At 62.0% G+C, this 27,006-nt stretch overlaps 1 protein-coding gene across 2 annotated transcripts in view; it reads left to right on the top strand.

Annotated features, from left to right (window-relative positions):
* WNT7B (Wnt family member 7B) overlaps nucleotides 1–27,006 on the top strand; it is a 54,471-nt gene that overhangs the window by 6,110 nt on the left and 21,355 nt on the right. For both annotated transcript variants that reach the window (XM_024992829.2, XM_024992828.2), the window contains exon 2: nucleotides 21,327–21,553. In XM_024992829.2, the coding sequence (XP_024848597.1) occupies nucleotides 21,327–21,553 (227 nt within the window). The remainder of the gene's footprint in view (nucleotides 1–21,326; nucleotides 21,554–27,006) is intronic.

Genomic DNA, 27,006 nt, shown 5'->3' with positions numbered 1-27,006 from the left:
AGCCAGATGCTGCGAGGCCCGCGGTTTCCCGGGCTGTGGGACATAATTACAAGGTCCCGGCGCAGAGAGAGCTCCAGGCCCGGCGGGCAGCCCCGGCTGGCTGCGGAGGCATCGCCTGGAGCAGGGAGGGGGGCAGGCCGCCCTGGGCAGGGCGCAGAGCCGGGTGGGGACCTCCTGATCGTCGGGGGCTCAGGCTAGCAAAGTGCCAGTCTAGAGAGTCCTGCTTTTGGCGTCCCTCCGGGGTTAGGGGTGAACTCGGGGAGGTCTTGAAATCTCAGGCCCTGGTTCTTAGAGGTGGGAGGTGGAGACGGCTCCTGCTCCCCAGAACCCCCGGCAAGTCTGTCTTAAGCCTTGCTGGAGAATCAGCAGCTACTCTGCTTAACAGATCACTTTCGGGGCCAGCTGGCTGAGGTCTGGCATTGATGGGGCGGTGGTGTCCAGGGATGGGAAACCAGGAGTCCTCCCAGGGTGGTTTGGAGCAAGAAGCCGGGAGGAGGGGGGGTTGATCTTCGGTCTCAGGAGCTGATGAGAGTGGGGTGCCCAGGCCGCAGCTGAGGGGCTCAGGGGCAGGTGGTGGCCAGTGTACCTCCACGGACCCAGAGTTTTCCACTCTGGCACCCCAGATCCAGGCCTGCAGTGACGACCATCTGTGCCCACAGAGGCTCGGTCCACACACTTCAGAGTGTGCGCTGCCAGCTTTGTTGGCGGAAATTCTCCTCCGTTGACAGCTTTCCGGAACGTTCCTGGGCTAGTGCTGGGGTCTGGGGTAGGTGGTGGTGGGGAGGGCAGTCAGACAGACTCTGCCCCCTACCCTGCCTTCAGCACCCCCGCCCCAGTGGCGTGCTGGTCTTCAGCACGGGGGTGGGGGGGCGGGGGGGTTGCTGAAGCAGAAACTAACTCCAGGGTTCCCAAGAGTGAGCCAGGGAGGCTCCTGCATCCCTGGGGTTTCCCCACCTGCTGGTGGGCACTGGGCTGACTTGGATTAGGGTTAGGAGTGTGAGGCTCCACGGGGTGGGAGCAGGGCCTCAGTAATGCAAACGAAGATGAGTATGTGAGAAGCCGCTGCAAGGTGTCTACGAGCCCTGGCCTGAATGCAGGTGAGGCTGCAGGTGAGGCGCCCCGGTGCAAAGTGCTTCCATCAGTGTTGAGGGTCAGCTGTAAGGTTAGCTCTGCGGGATCTGCGGATGCCAGGGGCAGGAGGGGCCCTGGGCGGAGGCGTCTTTCTGCTCCAGAGAACTTTCCAGAAGGCATCCATGGCTGGGATCACAAGCACTGGCGGACAATTGATCCTGCCCCTTTCATCTGGGCTGCTCTCCCAGCTCCCCGTCCCGGGCTGTGGTCCGCGCACAGCGAATCCCAGATGCATGCCTGGGCCGCTGCCACTGATCTGGTCGGACGGGTGTGCTGGCCTGGAAGAGCCCTGAGCCCCTGCCGGACTCTGAGCTCGGCCCGGCTGGCCAACCAGGCAGCTGCCTCTCTCCCGTGTCATCAGGACAGGCACTCTCGGGGCCCACGGGGGTCCCCAGGGCCTCTGGGAGGGCAGGTGGGAGACCCCAGGCCGAGGGGAGGGCCCACAGCGCCCGGCTGGCTGGTAGTGGGGCCCGGCCGAGGCCTCATGCCAGGACGAGGCTGGCCCTCCATCCCAGGCAGGTCCCTGCGGCCTCGGCCTCCTGCTCCCAGATGCGGGGGTTGGCTGCAGCGATCCCCCCAGACCTTCCGGTAGGAGTTTCTCATGATGACCGCCCGCTCTGGGGAGCCGGGTGAGTCATGGTGACGGGGCAATTACTCACCGACCACCTGGCTGCGGGGGGTGAGGGGCGCTCACCGCTGCCTTGCCAAACTGGCCTCTTCCCGGCTCTGCCGCTGTGGCTTTACTGGTGGTGCCAACCGCAGGCCCAGAGGCCCTGTGGGCATGACCCTGGGGGGTGGGGGTTGCTGAATCAGGCCCACTCCCGGGGCATCACCAGCCCAGGCAGGGGCAGAAGGGGGCCACGGGTTCAGGAGGAGCAGCTCTCAGCCAGGGAGACCGTGTCTGTCCAGGTGCAGGAGGAACGCCGCTGGGTGGCCTCTGGGCCTCAGTCTGCTTGTTGTCGTCGGTCGCTTCTCAGGCTCAGGTCAGGCCCAAACGCCACTGGAATTCAAAAGTACCTGTGACTCTGGAGAAGGGTGTGCACACAAGCAGTGGGAGCCGGGGGTCCCGATGAAATCTCAGCCCCCAAGGGACCCCAGCTCAAGATACACAGATAGAGGCGCTTTGATCGCAGAGAACTTCAAGACACTGATGACGTGTGCGTGAGGCTCTGCAGCCACGACAGGGGGAGCATGCATTTCGACATGGCTCCTTTGACCCCCTGTGTGTGGGGTGGAGGGTCGGCAGGGGAAGGTGGGTCTCCCACGTGCTTCCTCCTATGGCCGCATTAGGCCCTTCAGCGGTGTACTGAGGCCCGCAGGAGAAGGGCCCATTTTCTGACTAGCTGTCCCTGTTGATCCTTATGAGACCAAGGGGCCTGATGGTGACCCAGATACCAGGCTCACAGCTCTATCATTGCCTGGGTGCATCCCGTAACCTCAGCTATGTCCTCTGTACAGTGAGGGGCAGGGGAACATTAACTCAGAGGAGTGTAAGAATTCAACAAGCAAATGCAGGGATGTGCTCAGCTGGGTATCTGGTATATAGTTAGTGCTCAGAAGATGGGGCCATTTGCAGTTATTAGGAGCAGAGAGGCTGGCCACCCGTGACAGAGGGGAGCCCTGTGGCTGTAATTGTTCAGGAGAGAGTAATGAACTCTTTAGGGTATCTCTGAGGGCTTCCCGGAGCAGGTGACATGTAGACAGAGTTTTGACGGATGGATAGGAGTTGTCCGGACTAAACAGGAGCATGAGAGAGACTCCCAGAAGGAACAATACTCACTGTCAAACACATTCACCCCGGGTTTCTCTCCAGGGAGCCTCACGGCGACCTCCTGAGGTGGGAAGACACAAATGCCAGGGTCCAGTAGAGAGACCCTTTGCTGAGGCCACCCATGCCCCAGGATGGCAGCCCTGTCAGCTCTGGTCCAATAGGGAGAGGAGCCCGGCAGCTCTGGGCCCAGGCTGAGCCGCTGCTGGGGTGCTCTGGAGCAGGGGTGGGGATGGGGAATGAGGGTCTTGACTGCGGAGAGGTGGACACCCTGTCAGCTCAGGATCGGGGTCCCCAGAACAGGCTATTCTGTGCAGCCTGAGGGCAGCCCCTCACCTCGTGGGCCCCCGCCCCTCCCCGGGGCTGATAGTGGGGCTTCAGCTGACTCTTGAGGCCTCCAAGTTGCAAGGCCCTGGGTCCGGCTCAGATAGGGCTCCGCTCCCCCCCACACCCCCCCCCCCCCAGCAAGGGGACGGGAGCCCGGCGCCCTCCCTTGTCAGATGAAACCCGGGCCCAGGGCTCCCTCAGCCTGATGAAAGGGTCATTGTGTGGCGCGGGCCGCCCGCTGGCCAAGGACAAAACCAGCATTTGTCCTCCTTCCCTGGCTCGGGGTGGGGGCCTCCCCCCAGGCTGACCGGCGGGAGAGGGGGGTGGGCACAGGTGCGCGCTCTTCCCTCTCCCCATCTTCCCCATCTCCCTCACGGAGGAGCCGCTGCAGTCGCCCAGGCACCCCCTCCCAGTCTGGCCTCCCACCCAGAGCATCTACGGCTTCTGGGCCAGCCCCGCGGTTGGCAGGGAGGCAGTGAGCTCTCTGGCCCTGGAGGCATACAAGCAGATGCGGGAGGGAGGCTCAGGGATGACGGGGAGAGGCCAAGCAGATGCGGGAGGGAGGCTCAGGGATGACGGGGAGAGGCCTCGCCCGGAAGGAAGCCAGCACTCCTGGTCCTCCGTGCAAGGCAGCCACGTGGCATGGCCGACCTGCTCTGTGGATGGGCTGCTGAGGCCCCCGGCAGGTCATCTCGCAGCCTCAGCAGCAGAGCACCGACCAGGCTTGGCACCCTGCCCACCGAAGCCTCGCCCAGCCTTGGGCTGGAGCAGGTGGCCTCTGAGGCGCCTGGGACCCCAGAAGAGCTCGGCCTGAGGCTGTGAGTGGAAGACACTGCAATTCTGCAGTAGCCACTGCAGCCGCAGACCCTAAAGCCTGACAGCTGCCCAGAGCAGGCCCCGGGGGACTTGGCCCTGCCAAGCAAACAGCTCCCCCGCATCAACAGAAAAAGCCCAAGTCAGCAGTCCTGGTGGTCCCAGCCCAGTGACACCTGTGGGCTTTCATCCCTTTCTGGAGCCACTTACCAAGGCCACCCCTGCTCCCGACCCTTCCCCACGTGCCTCCTGGGCCAGAGGTATTCCTTGTGCTGGAAAGCCCCAGTGCCACGCCCACTGGAGCCATGAAGGGGCCACACCCTGGTGGGAGTCTGGGTGGGGGCTGGGTTCGCCCTCCCATGGCACCTGGCAGTGTTGCCAAGGCTGCTGAGGGGTCCAGAGCCGGGACGTAGGCCCTCAGTGAACCAAGCTGCAAAACAGATGAAAAATGCTTTTGAATGGGAATTCCTTCATCACCTGCTCCGTGGGCCCCTGACTGGGGACCAGGGCTTCGCATTCCGCTTCTGCGGGACCAGGGCTCCTCGGAAAGGCTTACTCTCACATCTGGGGTCTGCTCTGAATCTGTTTCCTCCTGGCCTGCCAGAAAGGGGAGCTAGGAAAGGCCCCCCACTTGGAGAAACCTGAAGGTTAGAGCTCAGAGTAACTCTCTAGGTCATGCTCAGTGGGGCTGAGCCCAGACTGAAGCTGAATCTGCTTGACTCTTGGGCTTCCCCGGTGGCTCAGCTGGTACAGAACCTGCCTGCCAGTGCAGGGGATGCAAGAGACCCCGGTTCAAGCCCTGGGTTGGGAAGACTCCTTGGAGAAGGAAATGGCAACCCACTCCAGGACTCTTGCCTGGAAAATCCCCATGAACAAAGGAGCCTGGGGGGCTACAGCCCATGGGATTACAAAGAGCCAGACACGACTGAGCATACACACACACCTTGCCTGACTCTTAGGTTCTGTGCTGCCTCTCAAGGCGTCCTGCTCATGTAGGCTTCCTGCCTGCCACAAACTCCCCTACCCACCAATTCCCTGCCTGTAACCTCACATGAGTGGAGAAACCAGCTAACCCAGCTGGCTAGCACTGTCCGCTGACCAGGAGTCCTGAGAGTCCGAGTGAGGGCTGCCTTAGATTTGGGGCCAGCGGGGACGCTTTCCCAGTGGGTGCGGGGAACCAAGAAGGCCTGTTTCCTGCCCTGGGTCTCTCCCTGCCTTGGGGCCCCAACCTTTCTCCTCTGAGACCAGCTTGAGCAGAGAGGAGGTGGCCCTAGCTTGCCAGCTTGTGACCTCTGTTGGGTCAGCACGTGTACGGTGCCCTGTGCTATGGACTTGAGGCAGCCTTGTGGGCAACCCTGCCTCCTTCTGGACTTCAGTTTCTCCCTCCAGGTGATGGGGCTAGATGCTCAGGGACCACCCCGCCCCCTCCAGCCCTCCCGCCATCAGCTGGCGGACTTCCAGCATTGCTAGCTCACTCTGCACACCAATATCGCCCATTCAGCCCCTGTGCCAGGAGAACAAGACTGGCCGCGTTGCTGTTGTTCAGTCACTCAGTCCTGTCCGACGCTTTGCGACCCCATGGACTGCAGCACACTGGGTTTCCCTGTCCTTCGCTATCGCCTGGAGCTTGCTCAAACTCATGTCTGTTGAGTCAATGATGCCATTCAAACATCTCATCCTCTGTTGTCCCCTTCTCCTCCTGCCCGAAGTATTTCCCAGCATCAGGGTCTTTTCCAATGAGTCAGCTCTTCGCATCAGGTGGCCAAAGTATTGGAGCTTCAGCTTCAGCATCAGTCCTTCCAATGAATATTCAGGGTTGATTTCCTTTAGGATGGACTGGTTGGATCTCCTTGCAGTCCAAGGGAGTCTCAAGAGTCTTCACCACAGTTCGAAAGGATGAATTCTTCAGCGCCCCGCCTTCTTTATGGTCCAACTCTCACATCCATACATGACTACTGGAAAAACCATAGCTTTGACTATACTGGTCACATGCACGGCTGTAATTGGGAAGCTCACTTCCTTCTCCATCACTGAGCCAAGCCCTGTGGCACCCACAGCAGGAGCCCTAATCCATCAACAGTGATGGTAGACCAGAAGGTGACCTCTGACCTGGGTCCTAGAGAATGTGCCAGAGAGGAGAATGGTGTCTGTGGCAGCAAGATGGCTGGGAGAGGGGGGTGAGGGCCTGGGGGGCATGGATGGCGAGGAGGTGGCCCTGATTAGAGTGGGGTGGGGCAGTGGGGGGCGAGGGCTGCGTGGAGGCAGGGCAGGGGGCCCCAGGCCCGGGGAGCTGCAGGGCAGGCGTGAACTGCTTCCTTCTGAGCTAAGGGAAGACCCTGGGTGCAGAGTGACCGGTCGGGGAGGGGAGGAGGCTGGTCCGGCCAGCCTCAGAGGGAGGGGTGCCCGGGGGAGGCGGATCGGCAGGGCTGCTGGGAGGCCAAGTGTGGGAGGGGAGCCCTGTCAGCACCCAGCCTCCGAGAGGCCAGGCCTGTGGTTGTGGGATTGACCGCTGGTCCCCCAGCGCCTAGCGCAGCACTCGGCTCTCAGCTGGTTCCCAGTACACACAGGTCGGATGGCCCAATGGCGGCTTGCGTGTCTGGGGCCCAGCAAAGCCCACGGACCTGGTCAAGGCCCCCTGCCCAGCAGGGCAGAGGCCTCCCGGCCCCAGGTGTGTTGGCACAGGTGGCCCAGGGGGTCGCCGGGGGCTGGATGACAGCCAGGCTCCCCAGACTCCCATCTTCCCAGGGTGACTGGCAGGAGACCCGGGAGTTTCCGGGGGCTGCTGACACCCCCCTGCAGAAGCAGCCAGATCCGCCCCTCGCTGCGCCCATCCTCCCGGGCCTGTCCTGCGTCCCCTGTCCCCGGCTGCCCCGGCTCAGCTCTGCGGCAGGCAAAGTGCTGGCTTGGCGGCCCCACGAACCATGCCCCGCCCTGGCAGGGTCCTCTCCTCTCATGGTACCGCCGCCCCCGGGGAGTGGAGCTTGGGGTCCTGCCTGCCCAGGTTCCCATGGTGACCCTCCTGAGCCTCGGGTCCACGGACTGGGCTGGGATGGCGGTGGCCTGGGGGTGCCCAGGTCGTGTGCCCAGGGGTTGGCCGGGCCAGGAGCCCAGGGCTGGCGGTGAAGCTGGTGTCAGCTGCCTTGGGCTCGGCCACTCCCTCTGTTCCCAGGGGTTCAGAGCACACAGGGACTCTGGGTTCATCTCCCAGGGCCCAGGGGACCCCGGGGACAGCGGCCTGGAGATGCTGGCCCAGGGCTGTGTGGTCAGGCAGGGCTTCATTCCTGGCCGCAGCTCCTGGAGGGGCTGTGTAAGGGACCGTGCCCTCCCTGCCCCCTCCCCCTCCCCAACCCCTGTGGGAAAAGGAAGCCATTTCCTTCCATGTGGCTCCAAGAGCAGGCAGGGGCTGAGGGCTGATGACCCCAGTGGCTGGGGGGGTCCCCCTGGACGTCTAGCTTCTGCCCCAGCAGTGGGCATAGGAGGGAAGGCTCCCCCCGGGGCCACCCCATGCTTGCTGCTCAGCCTGGTGACTTCTGGAGACTTCTGGCGGGAGGGGTGGGGCGGGAGAAGATGGCAGGAGCTGAAGGATGCTGAAGGGATAGGCAGGGCCTGGGGCTGAGCCAGTAGTGGGGAAAAGGCTGCAAGCCCACTCTTGGCTCCCAGACCAAATCCCTTCCAGGTGGCTGGGCGGCTGGGGCCAAGGTCCTGCCCCCTCCTTTAACCCAGGGCGGGCTGCAGGAGACAGGGCTGGTGCTGAGGACCCCGGCCACCTGGGTCAAGCCCTGGGCAGCCCTGAGCTCGGGGAGGTGTCCTGAGGGGGCTGGCCCCGGAAGTTGTTCAGGGCAGTTGTTCGAGTCACTACAGCCAGGCTGCCAGGGTTGGAGCAGGTGGTGAAGGCGCTGCTTCTGGGAGGTCCTTGGCTGGGGAGGCCCCGGTGGCCCAGGACTCCTTGGAGGGAGCAGTCCAGAAAGAGGGCTGCTTTAAAGAGACGGGGGTGGCGAGGGCTGTGCAGGGGCGACTGGTCCAGAGGGGGTGCCCAGCTTTGGGGGGAGCAGAGGGCAGACTGTGGAGCGAGGGAGAGCCTGGGTGGGTGGGGCTCGCTGAGTCACTGTCACTCGGAGATGCTGAGTGGCCAGGGCAGGCTCCCGCCCACACCTGCTCCTGGAAGAGGGACCCTCCAGGACGCCGGCCTGAGGCGCCCGGGTTGGGGACTGGACCTCGCCGTCTGCCCATAGGGGACGGCTCGTTGTCCACTGTCCGACGGGAGCGTGCCCCCCAGACCTGCTGCTTAGACTGTGTCCAGGGTGGTCAGGAAGGCCGTGGTGCTGGCCAAGCCACTAAGCACCCAGACTCCCAGCCTGGCCACAGGCCTACGGGGCCTGCCAGCTTCCTCCCACCTGTCCCGCCCACCTGTCCGTCCATCTGTCTGTCGTGAGGTTTCAGACTGCATCCTGGTCACCCAGGCCTGCAGGTGCCCCCGCGTCCAACAGGTCTGGGGCATTGGGGCCGAGCCCCGGGCTGGGGGCCTCATGCCCGCTTGGGCCTCAGCTCGTGTGGGCCCTCAGGTGCCCGGGCACCTCTAGGTATCAACATCCCCACCTGCACCTCGGGGAGTGAGGAGAAAGGTCAGGGCTCAGGCCTGGGGAAAGTCTGGGCACAGCAGAGGGTGCAGGAAGCGTGGCCGTGGCCTGGGCAGACAGGAGCTGCTGAATCGCAGCCCCTAAGGCCTCCTCAGGAGCCTGGCGTCGACGCGCCCATGTTGGGCAGAGGAAGGGAGAATGGAGGAGAGACCCAGGTGGGCTTCTTGGAGGAGAGGGCATCAAGCTGGGCCTTGAATCTTGCCTGGCTGCTGGAGGAGACAGGGTGGCCGGGAGGGGCAACTGTGGCACAACGTGGCCAGAACCCCGGGAGTGTCGTGAAGGGCCTACATGCCCAGCAGAGGTCGGCATGTTTCTGAGTTCGGAGGTCAATGTCCTGAGTGACCGGGTGAGGTTCGGACTTCACTGATTTGGCTGACGTGGGGGCTGGATGGATCCTCCAGCTCCTGGGCCAGGGAGGGCCTGGGAGAGCACGGGTTATGCGTGTCTGCCTCTGGTGGCTGCAGCCCCTTCCCAGGACCCCCTGCCCGCCGCCTGCTCTCTCTCAGGCTGCCCAGTTTCTCTCCAGGGTGGGGTCCCTGGATGCCAAGCCAGGAATGCCAGTTATGCGGGGAGGGCGGGGGGCCGCCACCCGCCGGGGGCGCGAGGGAGCCGGCGGACGCCGTGCTCTCTTCCCCGGGAACACTGCGGGCAGCGAGCTGAGCGGGGCAGTGGCCTGGAAAGACTGCAGCCCGGGGACCCGGGCATGGGCAGCCAGCCCGCAGGAGACCCCGCCCGCGAGTGGGGACCGTTTCCCACAGGGGACGGATGGGTAAACTGAGGCTCCCAGGGGCCAGCAAGAGTCAGGGGCTGAGCCGAACCCGAACACAGGATCCCGACTTGGAGAAGGCTCTAGGATCCAGCTGCAGGTACCTAGATGGTTGCCCAGCCCCACTGCACGGATGGGACACTGAGGCCTGGGTGTGGTGGGGGGGCCATCGGGGACCCCTCCTCCCTGCCCCCCACCACGGAGCTCCCCGCGGGGTGTCCTCTCGGAATCGCAGTCTCCCCCTCTGGAAAGGGGGCTGGTAGGGCACACCCTGAAAAGACCTGCTGCTGATGGCGTGGGACACGGGGAGGAGGCTACTCGGGAAGGATGGTCTTTTTGTCCTGTGGCCCCCTCCTCTCTTCTGGTGCAGGCCCTTTGACAGGGCAGGCAAGGGGATGCCTTAGATGGCCTGCCAGACTTCAGTAAAGCCAGCCCTCTGCACATCCCCCCACCCCCCAATTGTCCCGGGGGTTAAAGCACTTCCTGATCCAGTAGAGGAAGAAGCCATTTGCCAGCAGAGGGCTGACTGTGCCTTACTATCAGATGAGAAAACTGAGTCTCAGAAGAGTAGCCTTGGAGTGGCCTTCCTGAAGTCTGGGGACGTCCCCAAGTCACATGCCTCCCCTCAAGCTAGCCTGGAACCCCAGCCGGGAAAGGAGATGAGCAGATTCAAGGCAGATTCAAGAGCGGGGGCGAGTGGCCTGTGTGCCCCTGGGCCTTTGCACCGGCTGCACCAGGCTCCTAGCCTGCTACTCCATTCCCTCCTGATCCCTCCTACCAAGGAAGGCTGTGGAGACCCTGCTGGTACCAAGCCCTGGGTCTGTGATGGTCTGCAGAGTGCTCCCTGACCCAGAAGACATCCTTGTCCACGTTTGACAAGCAGGAGCGCCGAGGCCACCATGCGTCCCTTACCCCGACTCTGCCCCTGGGGCCCTCCTGGGCTCCAGAACTGAGAGCCTCTTCCGGCTCATCTGTGGCTGGGAAGTTCTGGGCCAACCCCTGGCCACCCGAGGCAGAGGCTGGCGGGGACGCAGCCGTGGGTGGGCGTGGGGGCCAGGTGCCTCCCTCCCAGGTATTTGCCCAGTTACTTCCTGGACAAGTGGACCCAGGCTCGCCTCCCTGGCTGATCGCAGATAATTAGAACATTCTTCAAATATTTTGCCGGAGGATGCCCGAGAAGGAAGAATTACAAAGCGCCCGGGGCCAGGAACGTGGGCTGGAGGAGCTCTGGGCTGCTGGGCCCCCCAGGGCCAGGCCAGGCCAGGGTTGGGGGCCTGGAGGGAGGCGGGATCTGGTTCAGCTCAGCCAGCCTGTCCCTGCCTCCCAGGGAGCTGGGGGCAGGGCTGGGGTGGGGAGGGGGGTCATGTCCAAGGTCTGGCTGGGTGCCAGGCAATGTTGGGGACCCCCCCAGCTGGCGGTGGTGGATAGACCCTGCCCCACATGGCCTCAGGAAAAGCCGGAGGGGTCAGGCTTAAGAGTCTGGCTCTCTTGGGGCGCCGCGGGGGGTGGGAAGACCTCTCGGAGGAGGGTCTCTGAGGTGGGGAGGTCAGTAGGTCTGGGAGAAGGACCGGAGGGTGAAGGTGCAGAGGCAGAACACAGGGCTAGTGACCCGAGTGATAAGGGGTGTGGCAGCCTCTTGATTGACAGCACCCAGGGCCAGTGAGAAACAGCCTAGCGCCGGGCTCAGGCCTTGAAGCCACGCCCAGCCGGTGCTGGGGCAGGGCAGAGGGGCAGGCCGGGTCTGGGGTGGGCATCACCAGAGGGAAGAAGGGGCCGCCTGGCTGGCGTCCTGCGGGAAAAACCTTTCTTCAGTGCTCAGCTCCCCAAGACGGGTACAAGTTTCCTCCCCAGGGGGACGAGAGGGGTCAGAGGTCTCCCGCGCCCGCCCCCCTAACACCGCCCCCCCGGGCGGTAGCTCCTGGCTCCGGTGGCTCTGGGAGGGGTCTGGGATGTGGAGGCCCAGCTGGGCTCAGTCATGAGGTCTGGGTTCCGGAAAGTCCTTGGCTCCCAGCCCCCCATGGAGTGCTGCCCCAGTCCTGGGCTCAGGGGCATTCCCAAGATCCTTTGGTGGGTTCAGGGCAGGCTGAACCCCCAGCCCTGGGGTGGGGAGGAGGGCTGCATCAGGGCCCGGACTCTGTCCTGTGACGGGGGAGCCTGGGGTCCGGGCGTTTGCCCTCTGCGGAGGCATCTTTGTCCCGGGCTGTGGTTTGCGGGGTTGGTCGTCAGGGAATTTGTAGGCGAAGCAGCATGCCGAGGTGGAGGTGCCTGGCCCAGCGGCCGCCTCCATGGCCGTCGCCTTAAGGCCCCATGGACGGATCAGATGGCTTGAGGCTTCCTCTGGGCCTGAGAGGCTGTTCCGTCACGTGGGCCGGGCTGGCAGTGACACCATCTCTGTCTGGCTTTTTCAGCAGGAAGACAGGGATGCCAGTGGACCAGGGCCCAGGGGAGGGCACTTTGGGGTGGCCTCCCCCGGGAATCACAGCACCCTGCCCCCCTCCGGGGGCTCGCGGTGCTAGGCCTCACGTGGAGGCAGGCATTCACTCAGTGTGTGAAGTGGCAAGGCTCTCGTTCAGTCGCTCAGTCAGTCGTGTCTGACTCTGCGACCCCGTGGACGGCAGCACGTCAGACTTCCTCGCCCGTCACTGTCACAAGCCGCTTTCTGTGGACCTGGAAGGGTGGAAGAGAAGATGGGGCGCGCCTGGGGCCCCCGGCCTGCCGAGGGTATGTCAGTGGCAGCGTCCTGCTCTCTGTGCGGGGGTGGGGTCCCTGTCCCTGGGAGTCCCCAGCGGATATTCCCACGCGTCCTGCTCACTCGCAGGTCCATCCAGCATCCATGGGGACCACTGAGGCTGGATGGGGCCTGGTGGGCGGGGCAGAGCGCGCTGTGGGGAGTGGGTCAGCAGGTGCGGCGGGGGGCTGCTGGCGTGGGGAAGGCCGGGGACTCGGGCCCTGCTCCCAACCTGGCAAGAGTTTGGGGGCCTCCTTCAGCAGCCCCCCGGGGAAGCCCCCCAATGTGGCCCCTGGGGACCGATGGGGGAGGATGGTTCTCCAGGTGGACAGGTGACCCTCCAACTGTCTTTGAGGGTCAAGGATGAGACGATGAGGTACTGACCCCCTGGGACCAGGCTCCCTCCCTCCCTCCCTCCCTGAGCTCCTGGGCAGGTGGTTGGACCTTCTGGAGCTTTCAGTGTTTATTCTGAGGAATAACAACAACCGCTATTACTATTATTGTTACAACATTCGCCTCCCCAGTACTCAGGGGACTCTGAGCCGAGTCCAGCACACAGCAGGCGCTCATGCCACCTTGAGTCCAGCAGCATGAAGGACTTAGGCTAGACTACTAGCCGCCGGGGTGGGTTTGGAGGGTTTTGGCTCCTGAACGCAGCAGGAGCGTCCTACACAGGGACGGGGAGGACAGGATGGTTCTAGTCCTGAGCACTGGGGAGACTCTGGCTCCCCCTAGTCGACCCCTCTTGGGTCCGCAGCACCCCTGAGGTTGTTTTGCAAGGACGCCCCAAGAGCCCTGAGGCTGGGCCATGGCGGGAGAGGGGCTTGGCCTCGACAGGGGTCTTAGTGCGGCAGCGCTGGGAGGAGGCTGCCCCTCAGGGCCCGGCCCGGCTCCTCTGGGCGGAGGACAGCTAGCAGGTGGGCAGCTCTGCCTCCGGCCCCGGATGCTGGCCAGGCGCAGGCCAAGAGCAACAGGCCCTGCCTAGTGCAGTACCCCCCAACCACGTAGGGCTCCCTCCACCCCACGGTCCTCGGGGTCCCTGTGCCTACCTTTCTTATTGCCCCTGGAGCTGCTGGCGGAGCCTGCCTCCCTGTTCAGGGTTCCCAGAGGACCAGAACCCCGTGGCCACAGGCTGGCCACATCAGTGGACAGAGTCTAGGCAGAGGCAGAGGGTGGTGGGCAGGCAGGGGAGGGCCCTAAGCAGAGCCTCTGAGCCTGGATTTGGGCTGTGTTGTGGCCCAGCCCAGCTCCGCCTGCAGAGGGGCCAGTTCACAGCTGCCCCCACAAGCCTGTGCTGCAGGAGGGGTGAGCGGCCTTCAAGCACACAGGAATCATCTGTAAGGTTCACGTTTTTAAAAGTACTTTATCTCTTTCTTTGGTCCGCGCGGGGTCTTTCACTGTGAAACAGACCCTTTAGCTGTGGCCCGAGTGCCTAGTTGCTCTGCAGCGCGTGGGATCTCAGCTCCCTGACTGGGGATCGAACCTGTGCCCCTGCATTGCAAAGCAGATTCTTAACCACTGGACCACCAGGGATGTCCTCTAATATTCACATTTTATTTCTTAAGGGTGTTTTTTTTTTAGTTTAGTTTTTGTAAGAAAACTTGATTTTTCATTCTTGCCTTGTTCTGCCACCCCAGTAAAGTCTTGCACAGTAAGACCCCTACATATGAAGGAGTTTCGTTCTGAGAGTGTGTTCGTAAGTCCACAAAGTTGGCCCAGGTACCCAGCTAACACAATCGGCTATATAGTACTGTACCGTAATAGGTTTATGATACTTTCCACATAAACCATACGAACATAAAAAACAAACACTAAAAATAAAGACGGTTTTACTCATAGTACAGAGGGGCCTGGTGGGCTACAGTCTGTGGGGTCGCCGAGGGTCAGACACGACTGAGCGACTGACACTTGCACAGTGCCTTGATAAGTAAGTAGCACAGCACACCGGTTGGCATCCAGGGGCTGGCAGGAACGTTTACATCTTTGCAAGTTCACAACTTGAAGGTCTGTACGTCGGGGACTTGCTGTACTGCAACAGCTTACTTTTTTTATTGAGGTATAACTTACATAAAACGCAGAAATCTCAGATGGACGGTGTGATGCATGTCTACATACACGGGCAACCGTGTAACCACTGCCTGGCTCGGGACAGAGCGCATTCTAGCCCCCAGGAGGCTCCCCTGTGCACCCCTTCCCCCAGTCAGCACCTCCCACCAAGGGCAGCTCTCCTGGCTCCCGGCTCGATGCTGAGTCTTACCTGGCCTGCAGCTTCTCCTGTGTAGCAGCATTTGCGTTGCCCCTCTTTCACACAGCATGGCGTCTGAGAGTCACCCGTGTAAATGGTCTCTCCCGCGGGGTGAATATGCCATAATTTGCCTGTCATTCTCCCGGTGATAGTGGGTGGTTGTTCTCAGTTTGAGCTGGAGACCTGCATGCGTGTCCTTTGGCAGACATAAGTGCTTGGTTTGCTTGGGTGTATAGACCCCACAGTGGGATTGCTGGGGAGACGGGGGAGCTGGTCCAGGAATGAACCCCTTGGTGGGTGGGTGCGGTGGCCAGTGTGGCACCCATTGGCTGCAGAACTGCTGGTTTAAGCTTTGGTCCTCTGAGAGACACAGCTGGTCTCTCCCTGGTCCCCACAAGGAGGCTGGACCCTGGGGGCTCACTGAAGAGGCTCAGTGACGGGTGCAGTCTCAGGCTGTGAGCGTTGGTTACTAATGGCTAACGCTGATGACCTCTCCCCACAGGCCAGCTACAAAGCCCCATGTTCTGCGACTCATGCACCCCTCCAGGCAGTTCTGTGATGTACCAATGCAATTATTACTCCCACTTTACAGATGTGGAAACTGAGGCCCAGGGATGGTTAAGAAACTTGCCTGAGGTCTCAGAGCCGGGGGAAGGCAGAGCCAGGGCTCCAGCAAAGCTGGCCAGCACGGGCACTCGCATTCCTAGCCCCTCCTCACAGCATGGCCAGGCGGGCAGCCTGGCTAAGGGCACTGCAAAAGCCCGCCCGCCCCTGGCCATTTCTCTGCTCTTCAGTCACGTGGCAGCACGCCTTCCCCCACCCCCACTGGAGCCCCTCATCCTACAGGTGGTCCCACCCACTTGGACTGCTCTGGCAGGTGAAAGATCTAATAGTTGTTCAGGGGCAGCCGCCTCCTGCGCCAGTGCTGGTCTAAGCACCCTCTGGTCTGAGACCGGATAGCCCTGTACACAGCCCCCAGTGAAGAGGCGAGGGCTTCCTGTCTGCAGGGCCTGAACCTTCCTCCTCCAAACTACCCCCCACCAACCCGTGGAACTGACCCCGGCTGGGGTGAGCAAAGTTCTGGATTTTCAGCTTTGCCCACTCCCTCTGGCATTTGCCTGTGTCCCGAGGCCCCCGGATAGCGGAGGGGATGAGCCCGGAGCAAAATTTTCCATGGGAAAAGTCAGCGACTGAAACACAAGCGCCCCGCCCTGCTTCTCTGTGCTCAGGGCCCCACAGAGCTGCCCTGCCAGTCTCTCCCGGGGCACCTGGGCGGGCAGCCTCTCGGAGGGTGAGAGCCACCCCGCCCCCGGTGGGGCATCTCGCTTGCTAAGAGTCCCCTTAGCCTGTCCAGCACCCCCCAAACTGCCAGTTACCCCAGCATGCCGCCTGCGTCCGCCCTCCTGTCTCCTGCAGGGCACCAGCTATTTTGTGATCATGTATCTCTTCCCCTTTCCCACGCAGATGGTTTGGTTTCCTAACTCCCTGGTCTCTCACATCTGCAGCTTCCCCGCTTTTCCAGGCAGAAGGAACAGTCCTGGGGTCTGGGGGGCCAGGCCTGCTCAAGGAGGTCAGTTGCGGGAGGGGGATGGACTAGTTTCCAGACCTTCAAGGCCAGCCACGGAAGCTGTCCAGAAACCTCGATGAACTAACAAGTGACCTGGAGGATTCATTTCATTTATCTGCTTATTTACGTATGGCCACACCGTGTGCCATGAGGGGTCTTGGTACCCTGACCGGGAATTGAACGCGAGGCCCCTGCAGTGGAAGTGCAGAGTCAACCACTGGACCGTCAGGGAAGTCCCCCTGGAGGATTTTAAATGCGGGAAGGATGGAGGCTGTGTTGTGAGAATGAAAACTGGGCGCGGTTTCCCACCCAGGCATCTTCTATATTCTGCTCCTGCTATGCGCTCTGCTTTGTGCGTTGGCTTCCGCAGTGGTTCAAGTGGTAAAGAATCTGCCTGCAATGCGGAAGACCCAGGTTCAGTTCCTGGGTGGGGAAGATCCCCTGGAGCAGGAAATGGCAACCTACTCCAGTATTCTTGCCTGGAAAATTCCATGGACAGAGGAGCCTAGTGGGCTATGTCCACGGGGTCACAAAGACTCGGACACGACTGAGTGATTGAGCGTGCACACGCGCTGTGCTCTGGGCCACACTGTGCTGAGCTCTGGAAGCAGAGGCCTGGCGGGGGGGGGGCCTTGGGCAGGTCCCCCAGTCTCTCTGAGCTCCATTCTGCACACCTGTCACATCGGGATGACAAGGCTCATCCCTCCAAGAGAGGGTTGAAACTCTGCAGAGGCCTGTGTGGTCCATGGTGGGTGCTCAGAATGGGAGTATCGAATATCTTTAGGGGGAAAAAAGTCCCCGTGTTCTAAAGGACACAGTTCTGAAATCATTTCTGAATTATCAATCGTATCTGATTTCTTATGCTTCTGGGGTGCAATGCAGCTCTCTTCTCGGAAGCCCTTGTTGTTGTTGCTCAGTCATGTCTGACTCTTTGTGACCCCATGGACGGTAGCCCGCCAGGCTCCTCTGTCCGTGGGATTCTCCAGGCAGGAATACTGGAGTGGGTTGCCATTTCCTCCTCCAGGGGATCTTCCCGACCCAGGGATCGAACCTGGGTCTCCCGCACTGGGAGGCGGGTTCTTTGTCACTGAGACACCTGGGAAGCCCTTGTCTCACCGCTAAGGCACACGCTGGCATCTGGGGGACGGCTGGGGCCCCCACCCCCATCCCCCGTCACCACCACCCCCCCGGGGGAGGCAGACAAGCGGCTACAGGCAGGGAGTCAGCCGGCCGAGGCCCCTCTCAGCCCCTTCCACACATCTCACCCACGGCCGGGGTGTGCAAGTCCTGTAGCACTACAGGTAGCAATGTTTAAAATTGTGTTTAACCTGAAGTGTCCACTTCCACGGGTAGAGCATACAGTTCCGTGGCGCCTGTGCATTCACCGTGCTGTGTAGCCGCCACCTCTGTCGAGTCCGTAACTTCCCCGTCACAGCTATGAAGCGGGGACTCCCCGCTGCCCGTCCCCCAGCTGTTTCCGTCTCCGCGGGTTTGCCTTTGCTCGACGTTGCTTATCGAAGGGATCCTGCAACACGTGGCCTTTTGTGTCTGGCCTCTTTCACTGAGCATGATGTTTTGGAGGTTCATCCATGGAGTGTGTATCTGAACCCCATTCCTTTTTATGGCCAAATAATATTCCATTGTCGGGAGAGACCACGTCCTGTTTGTCCATTCATCCACTGATGGGCCTCTCAGCCGCTTCCTCCTTTCGGCTATTGTGACTGTGCTGCTGCGAGCATTTGTGAACAGGTTTTTGTTTGAACACCTGGCTTCATTCTTTTGGATACACACCTAGGGGTGGAATTGCTGGGTCCTGTGGTCATTCTATATTTAACTTTTCGAGGACCATCCCAACTGCTGCCCCACCCACCAGCGATGCAGTGGGTCCCTGTTTCCCACATCCTTGCCCACGCCTGCTGTTTTCTGTTGTCTGATCGCAGCCGTCCTGGCGGGCAGGAGGTGTCTCTTCACTGTGATTCTGATTTGCATCTCCCTGGTGATGAGCGATGTTTAGAATCTTTCCACGGGCTCGGGGGCCATTTGTCTTTCTTGGGAGAAATGTCTGAGTCCTTCGTCCATTTTCAAATTGAGCCGGCTTCTTGTTACTGAGCTGCAGGTGCTCTTTTAGACACAATCCTTGAGTATTTTTATTACTATTATTTTTTTATTTTTGCTGCCCTGGGCCTTCGTTGCTGTGTGCAAGCTTCCTCTAGTTGCAGCGAGCAGAGGTGACTCTCTAGTTACAGTGCGTGGGCTTCTCATTTCGGTGGCTTCTCTTGTGGCTCACAGGCTTAGCTGCCCCGTGGGATGTGGGATATTCCTGGACAAGGGATTGAACCGGTGTCTCTGCATTGGCAGGCAGATTCTCAACCACTGGACCACCAGGGAAGTCCCAATCCCTGAGTATTTCCTCATTTGTCCATTCATTCACCCACTGCACACTCATGTCGACTACACGGGGGCAGCCCCGAGGCCCCAGGGTCAGCTCACATCTGCACTGCCCTGGACACGTTTGCGGTCTTGGGTGGAGACAGGCCAGGTGTGGAAATAACGACTGTGAGGCCGGGGTGGGGGTCTGTGTCCACGAGACCAGTGTCCCCCATACTTGTCCTTGGTAACGGCCCCACGTGATGCTGAAGCTGAAGTACTTTGGCCACCTGATGCGAAGAACCGACTGATTGGAAAAGACCCTGATGCTGGGAGGGACTGAGGGCAGGAGGAGAAGGGGACGACAGAGGATGAGATGGCTGGATGCCATCACCGATGAGATGGTCATGAGTCTGAGTGAATTCCAGGAGTTGGTGATGGACAGGGAGGCCTGGCGTGCTGCAATCCATGGGATCTCAGAGAGTCAGACACGACTGAGCAACTGAACTGAACTGAACTGAACTGAACGGGCGGAGGGGTTTGAGCACAGAGGGGCTTGCCCGGGGGCCTGGGAGGGAGGAAGAACTTGCAGAACAGGAAAAAGGGAGGGAGGCCAGTGTCCCAGGCAGACCAGCACCAGCAGAAGTGGCGGGGTCGCTAGCGGGCAGATCCCAGGAGGCCTCTGGCTCTGGGCAAGGAGCCTGGGGGGCTGTGGGCTCTGAGGGGCATGATTTGGGGGTGGGGGTTGAGGGATGAGGGGAGAGGGTGCCGGGGTGGCCAGTCCGGAGGAGGGGGCCGGAGCTGCGCGGCTTCTTTCTGCCCCCAGGTCCGTCCTGTTAGACCCCATTTGTCTGAAGCCCTGCCCCTAGGCACGGGGGTTCTCACCCTTGATGGCCCAGAACCTGCTGGAAGAATCCGAGGACAGGGAATGTGCTTTCCACATCCAGGCTCCAAACTGAGGCCTGGAGGCCAGTACCCGGCAGAGTTCCCATCCATCTCGTTTCCCCGGCTCGGTTTTCTGAGCGTCTACAGTTACTTTGGGCTGAATTCCCCAGATTCCAGCCCGCTCCCAGCCCCGCCTGCCCAGATGCTCTTCCTCCAAGCCAGCCCCGGGCATTTCTGCCCATTGTGCCCGTGGGAGACCCAGGGGGGTCCTGGCCAGATTAGCGGGTGGGGCGGGCGGGCCATGGGGATTGAGTGTCACCGGAGTGTCCTGGGCGCAGCACGTGCTATGGGCTCAGGCCACATGGGGACTTTCCCAGCTGGCTGTGGGTGCCCAGCTGCCCTGGAAAAACACTGACTCGCTCCTGTCCAGAAAGGGGCTGGCAGGCCCTGGGCAGGAGGAGCGAGCTCACCATGCTAGGAGACCAGGGCCTGGGCAGTGGCTTCGGGGAGCCCCTCGTGGCCTCCCCACTCCCGCCTCTTGCCCTCTGGCCTGCTGTTTGGAAGTCAGACTCCATCTTAAAACCAGCTGTTGCCGTGGGCCTGTGAAAACCAGCTCCCCTCTTTCCAGCTTGCTGTCCCTTCCCTGGGTGCTTAAAGCCAAGCAGCAGGTGCAGCTTCTGTGGGAAGCAGTCAGAGGGTTCTTCAAAGAGCAGGACAGATGACCCAGTGACCCAGCAATTCCGCTCCTGGGCACCTGCCCCGGAGAACGGAAAGTGAGGATTCAGACTGAACCTGCGCGTGTGTGTCCAGAGCAGGGTTATTCCTAGGAGCCAAAAGCTGGAAGCAAACCCAACCTCCGTCAGTGCCAAGCAGATAAACAGCACGTGATCTCGCCAAACGGTGGAATGTTATTTAACCATGAAAAAGGAAGTTCCTGATGCAACGAGGACGAGCCTTGAGCAGGTTATACTAAGTGAGAAAACCCAGACACAAAAGGGCATGTGCTGTTTGATTCCGTCTGTATGAAATGTCCACAGGCGCAGAAAGCATAGTCTTGGCTGCCAGGGGGCTCGGGGGTGACTGCCAAGGGGTAGGGGGTGCTTTCTGGGGTGGTGACGATGCCTTGGAACTTGGCAGCAGTGGTGGTTGATGAACGTTGGGGATATGCTGGATGCCACAGGACTGTAAACTGGTAGAGTTCCTGCCATGTGAATTCCACCTCCTTAAACAGACAGTCAGGCTGATGACACCCAAGCAAAGAGAGAAAGAGCCCAGAAAATGCCCGGGGTTCCTGCAGGGTGCTGGGGGATTAACTCTGAGCATTTTCAGGAAGCGTCGCTCTGAGGATGACTTACCGCAGTAAAGCGCCTGCTGAGTCCGGCACATGGCTCAGTTCATGCCAGGTCCTGTCTTCTCCGCATGCACCCCGACTTCCAGAAACAAGAATAAAATAACGACGGTCACCCCCATGTGTGCAGCCTTTCTCCCCCATGCTTCTCTGGTCTGAGCTTGTGTGGTGGGAATAGGTGCTTTATACCCCACATCGAGGGTGTGAAAACTGAGGCTCAGAGGGGCAGGCTACACGTGGGCTGCAGCTGGAGTCAGGACCCGGTGGGCTTGGCCCCTGGCCTGGGCGGCCCCCTTAGCAGCCTGCCTGGCTTCGGGCCCCTGGGGGAGAGGGGAGTTGGGGTCTCCAGGTGATGGGGAAGTTGGGGTTTGCTGCTTGGGGGCAGCTGCGGACAATCCCAAGTTCATGGCCGTCAAGTGCCTGCAGAGTCTGTGTGTCTGATCCCGAGATTGAGAGAGGCGTGGTTCCTGTGTTTGGAGGACTGTCGGTTCGTCAGACTTGTGACTCTGGTCCTTCCAATCCCATTCTTGTGAATTTGAGGCTGAGGGGACTCAGGAGATGTGTGCATGTCTTTTCAAAACAGAGTCCTGCGTGGGGGTCAGTGGGACGTGGTCCCTTGAGGGCAGGGGTCTGCGCTTCGTTCCCCAGCAGGCAGTGTGGCGAGGGAACGCGTTTGTGGCCCGAGGGGCTGGGTGGGGCGGGCACGGCGGGCGGCTCACCTCCTCGGTCCTCTCCCCTCCACAGAGCCCTGTCATCCGTCGTGGCCCTGGGAGCCAACATCATCTGCAACAAGATTCCTGGCCTGGCCCCGCGGCAGCGCGCCATCTGTCAGAGCCGGCCCGATGCCATCATCGTGATTGGGGAGGGGGCGCAGATGGGCATCAACGAGTGCCAGTACCAGTTCCGCTTCGGGCGCTGGAACTGCTCCGCCCTCGGCGAGAAGACCGTCTTCGGGCAAGAGCTCCGAGTAGGTAAGGGCGCCTCCGGGCCCATGGGAACCTGCCGTCTGGGCTGTGGGTGCCAGGGGCCAGGCACACCCTCGCCCTTGGGAGGCCAGGCCGGCCGCACCCGCTCGCTTTCTGCACCCGCTGGCTGGTTCCTCTGCCGTCCCAGTGCTGCTCTGTGCCTGCCCGGCCCTCCAGGGCTCTGGGATGAGGCAGGTGTCGATGGAAGCCAGCCCCTGTGAATGGATGCTCTGCGGTGTCCCGGGGCGGACGTGCACAGCAGGCTGGCCACGGGGTGATGTGGGGCGGCGGTTAGAGGCCCGCCCTGCAGATCGGTGGCTGCTGGTCAGTCCTGGGCGTGAAGCTCTGTCTCCCCACTTTGTCTCTGCGTCTGTGTCTGGAAATGAGCTAAGGGTAGCAGCTCCGACAGGGAGTGAGCCGGGGGCTTGATGGGAAAGGCCCCCAAGATGTGCTGTGTAAATGCCGCTGTGATTCTGAGAGCGGAAGGGGTTGTAGGCAGGGGTCAGCACGAGCAGAGGGTGCAGGACACTGCAGCGGATACATGGGGCAGGGAGGCATCTGGCTGAGGGACGGCAGGGTGGGTGGGTGTGCAGGGCAGTCGGGGGAAGGAGTGGGCCTCTGGGGACACCGGCAGTGAAGGCCACCGCAGCAGCCAGGCAGGGTTTCAGGGGGCCGAGCCCCACTGTGTTTGCGTGTCCAAGCATTGGGCTCCCCGCATGGGCCAGGGGCAGGCTCCCTCGAGCCTGCTCTCCGGGGAAGGAGACGGAGGACTAAAGGAAGAAGCGCATGCGGCTTGCGGAGTCTGACCTGATTTGGAGCTGCTGTGTGACCTTTGGCCTGGCGCTCAGGGCTTCGAGCCTCAGTTTCCTCATCTGTCTGGGCCCCCCTCCCAGGGCCTCTCCCAGGGCCTGCCTGTGGGCGGGCTAAGTCACCTCAGTCATGTCCGACTCTTTGAGCACCTGTGGACTGTAGCCCTCCAGACTCCTCTGTCCATGAGGATTCTCCAGGCAAGAGTACTGGAGTGGGTTGCCATGCCCTGCTCCAGGGGATCTTCCCCACCCAGGGATCGAACCCAGGTCTCCCACACTGCAGGCAGATTCTTTACCATCTGAGCCACCAGGGAAGCCCATGAATCCTGGGGTGGGTAGCCTATCCCTTCTTCAGGGGATCTTCCCGACCCGGGGATCACACCTATAAAGTCTCCCGCATCTCTTGCGTCTCCTGCATCAGCAGGTGGGTTCTTTCCCACTAGCGCCGCCTGGGTAGGTGCAGGTGCTTAATAATCAGCTGCTGCACGGGTGAGGGTCGGGGTGGCGAGCCGGCCTGCCCCCTCCAGGAGTGTCAGAGGGCGGGGAGTGAGGACGGGGCACAGTGCCTGGCACGAAGCGCTGTGACCCCAGGCCCCCGCTGCAGGCACAAGGAGGGCCTCCAAACATGTGTGCACCGCAGGTCCCTCCCAAGGAGCCTGGGCCTGCCTGCCGAGCGGAGCCCCAGACGCCGGGACCCAGGCCAGCGCTGAGCTCGTGGGGCTGGGGGAGGCGCAGGGGAAAGCCCCAGGGGCCCCTTTGCGGTGAGCAGCCTGTGGGTGGCACCTGGCAGCGCCAGGAGGGTGAGACCGCCCCCTCCCGAGGGCCCACCACCCAAGAGCGGCTTCCCCTCTCCAGGCGCCAGGGGAGAGGGCGGGGCTGCCTCCACACCCGCCGCGGTTGGGAGGGCGTGGGCACCAGGCGTGGGCCCTGGTGCTCACTTCATGCCAGGTGCCCACTCAGCTGCCTGGCACCCCCTCCCCCGAGACCCTGGGCTCCCAGAACACGGAGGCCAAGAGAGGTGTGCGGTGGTCCGTGGCCCATCGGGGGAGCTGGGTTCAGATCGCCCCCTTCTGATAGCCCTGCCTGCCTCCCTGGGCACAGGGGACCTCGGTGGGCGTGGTCAACAGCCTGAAGACAGGTAGGAGCTTGCCCTGCATTTAGGACCTTGAGACACAGGCGGCAAGAGGGAGCTGGCCACTCTGCACCTCTCCTCAGGGTCACGCCCCGGGCAGGGAGGTTCACCAAGAGTACCCAGGAAATGCCAGGCTCCGATGCACCCTGCAAAGCCGAGGAGTGGTGTTGACCCCCAACTCCTGCCAGGGACTGGCCCACCCCCCCAACAGGGAACCCAGATCACTTTTCCTGAAAGCATCCCCTGGTGCTTCCAAGGCTCTTGGCTAACAGGTCCCAGCTGTTCCTTCTTGGAGACCAGCCCTCTGCCCACGGAGAGAGGCGCCTACCACCAAGGACCGGTCGATGCGGTGGGGGGGCGGGCGGCCCTGCCTGTGACCTTCTTCATGCCTTGAGCTCCTCTGGGATCAGGCCTCTCCGGCTCTGCTTCACCCGTTTCGCTCTCAGGAGCAGTTCAGAGGCAGACGTTAGGCAGAGATGTCAACCCACCATCCATGTCCCTCATTTTCCCCTACTCCTGTCATCCCTGTGCATGCTCAGCCACTCAGTCATGTCTGACGTTTGGCAATAGCCCACCAGGCTCCTCCATCCATGGGGATTCTCCAGGCAAGAATCCAGGAGTGGGTTGCCATGCCCTCCTCCAGGGGATCTTCCAGACCCAGGCATCGAACCTGCCTCTCCTCTGCCTCCTGCCTTGGCAGGCAGATTCCTTACCACTGTGCCACCTGGGATGCCCCCTGGCACCCTCTGCCAGGCCATTCATTACCTTCGTGTGGCCGACCGACCCTCTTCCTTGGCTGGCCTCAGCTTCCACGGGCTTCCTCTTGGCTCTCCGGTTGCTCTGTCCTAGAAATGGCAACCCACTCCAGTGTTCTTGCCTGGAGAATCCCATGGACGGAGAAGCCTGGTAGGCTGCAGTCCATGGGGTCGCACAGAGTCGGACACGACTGAAGCGACTTGGCAGCAGCAGCAGCCCTGCCCCAGGCAGCTCTCCCCCAGGGTCAAGACCAGCATGTCCCCTTCCCCCGGGCCGTGGACTGCTAGGTAAAGCTGAGCATGGGCACCTCCGGCTGAACACTCAGCGTCCTGCCCCTGAAAGCTCCATCCTCAGCCCCCTGCTGGCCTGACAGCCCCATCATCTTGGCAGTAACCGTCTCTACCCCTCCCTCCACGCCGACCCCGGGTCTGCCTCTCCACTGACAGCTGTCAATTCCTCCCTCTGCCTCCTACTTACCCCAGCCTTGTCACTCACTCCCTTCCTCCAAAACCTGAAGTAGCTCCCTACTGCCCAGGATGGAGGTAGCTTCTTAGCGTGGAGTCTGAGTAGCGCCTGCCTCCCTCACCCCTGCCTCCCTCCATCCCTTCTGAGAGCCAAGCTCCAGCCATTGCCTCCTGCCTTTCCCTCCCCGAGCGGGCCAGTCCCCTTCCCTCCTCTGGGACTTTGTTCCCGCCACTTCTCACCCTGGGAGGCCCTCCACCTCCGCTCTGCTTGCTCGCGTCTGATTACCCCACTGGCCAGGGAGCGCCTTTGTCCACCCGTCCCTGGCTCTTCCTTGTCCACAGCCAGGCCGAAGTCACGTCCAGGAGCTTCACCCTCCCAGGGTCGCTCAGCCCCTGTCCCGAGGCCCCCCTGCACTCTGCCCGCAGTGGCCGGGATTCCTCCCACCAGACTGGCTCCCGCCCGGGGCCTGGCGCCCTCCCCGGCCCTTGCTGACCTCTAAGGAAGGCCCAGCTCTCAACCAGGGGGGGCCTGGCTGCAGGCCAAGCCAGGCTGAGCCCTGGGCCATCAGAGTCCCGCTGGGTGCTGCAGTGGCGGTCCGAGCTGGCACCCTGCTCCTGCCAGGGCTCAGCTGCTAGGAGTCACGAGCAGGAAGTGAGGCCAGCCCGTGTCAGAAGCACGCGGGTGCCCCGGGCACGGGATCGGAGCCCGGCTCTGGGTGGGCAGGCAGGCACTCGAGCGGTGCCAATTAATGACTGGCCTTGTGAGGGGGGATGGCCTGGGCGGGTGGGACAGGCCCCCTTCAGGCCCTGCCTGTGACCTTGGGCCATGCCCAGACCTTGAGAGCTGCAGGGAAACCCTTTAAAGGTACTGTTCAACCTTGTCCAAGTTCTAGCTCCTTCTCCAGCTCCTGGTGCTGTTGCTTGTATGCTTCCCGGGACGGGGGGCTTACTACTTCAGGTGAAATTCACGTTTCTTATGATGACCCTGCACCAGCTTTGACCTGGGGCCCTCTGGGTGCCAGTCTCTGTGTGCTGGGACTTTCCTTCGGGGAGCTGAGGCCCACCCTTGCCCACCCTCCACCAACGCGGTCTCCCCTCGTGCCTGGCAGCCTCCAGCCTTGGACCCTGAGCCCACTCAGGCTAATTTCCTCATCAAGAGAGCGAGGCTGGGCCACCCTGGCCCCTTCAACCCGTCTCTTCCATTACCTGGAAATGGGCTTGTGGGGGTGCGGGGTGGGGTAAGGATGGGGAGGAACGTGAGAGTCTCTGGAGTGAACCTCGTATTCCAGGGACACGTGTTAGCGACTCAGGGCCCCCAGGGCCCCTGACCGAGGCAGGGTGTTTCTGACAGGTGCCATGATGGAGCCAGGGGTCCTATTGAGGGCTTCCTTGATGGGGTGAGCGTTCATGGAGACCCAGTGACTATCAGAGTGACCCAGATCAGCACAAAGCTGAGAGCAGGGAAGGGGGCCCCGGGTGGAGGGAATACCAGGAGCCCAAAGCCCAGAGTCCAGAATGTGGGTGGTGTTTTTCCGGGAACTGCGGGAACATCAGAGCAAACCAGAAGATGGGGAGACCCGAGGCTGCCCAGGAGGGGTCAGGGCTGGAGGGTGCCTGCGGCGTGAGTGCTGTGAAGGCCAGGAAGGCCCAGATGGGTCTGAGCAGGAGAGGGTTCCCTGCCACCACTGCCCTGCCCCCGGCTGTACCTGGTGCCCCTGGAGACCCACTGGCACAGGACACGGGGGCTGTGGCTGCATGCACTTGGCCCCTGCCCGCACCCTGAGCTGCCATGGAACACTGAGTCCCGCCCATCACATGCTGCTCGGACATGACCAGGCATAGGGCCACCCCTAATCCCGCCTCACGTGGGGCCCGTTTGCTCTCTGGGTGAGATCGGCATTGGGAGCAGGCCCTCTGCCTGCTGGCCGCCTGCTGTGGGGGCTCAGCAAAGGTCTCAGTTTCTGAACAGTCCGAGACCTCCCTCCACGCGTCCGAGGGGATGGTCTGGGGCTTCCCCGTGGGGCAGTGGCCGGGGCCTTGGAGGAAGAAGGGCAGCTCCGCAGCTCTGTGCCCGTGCTCGTGCCTGGACCCCTGACCAGGGCCTCAGAGCGCAGGCTCAGGGAGGTGCCACCTGAGTCCCCGGGAGGGACCAGGGCTCGAGGGCTGCCCTGTCCCCTTTGGGGACACAGGCCCCCACGGGCAGAGGAGCCACTTGAAATATGGCCCATGCAAACTGCGAGGTGCCATGAGTGTAGGATATGCGGCAGATTTCAGAGATGTCAAAAGAGAAAAGCAAGT

The sequence above is a fragment of the Bos taurus genome, chromosome 5 (assembly GCF_002263795.3).
Source record: "Bos taurus isolate L1 Dominette 01449 registration number 42190680 breed Hereford chromosome 5, ARS-UCD2.0, whole genome shotgun sequence".
Classification (NCBI taxonomy): domain Eukaryota; kingdom Metazoa; phylum Chordata; class Mammalia; order Artiodactyla; family Bovidae; genus Bos; species Bos taurus.
This window is presented reverse-complemented; position numbering and strand designations above follow the sequence as displayed.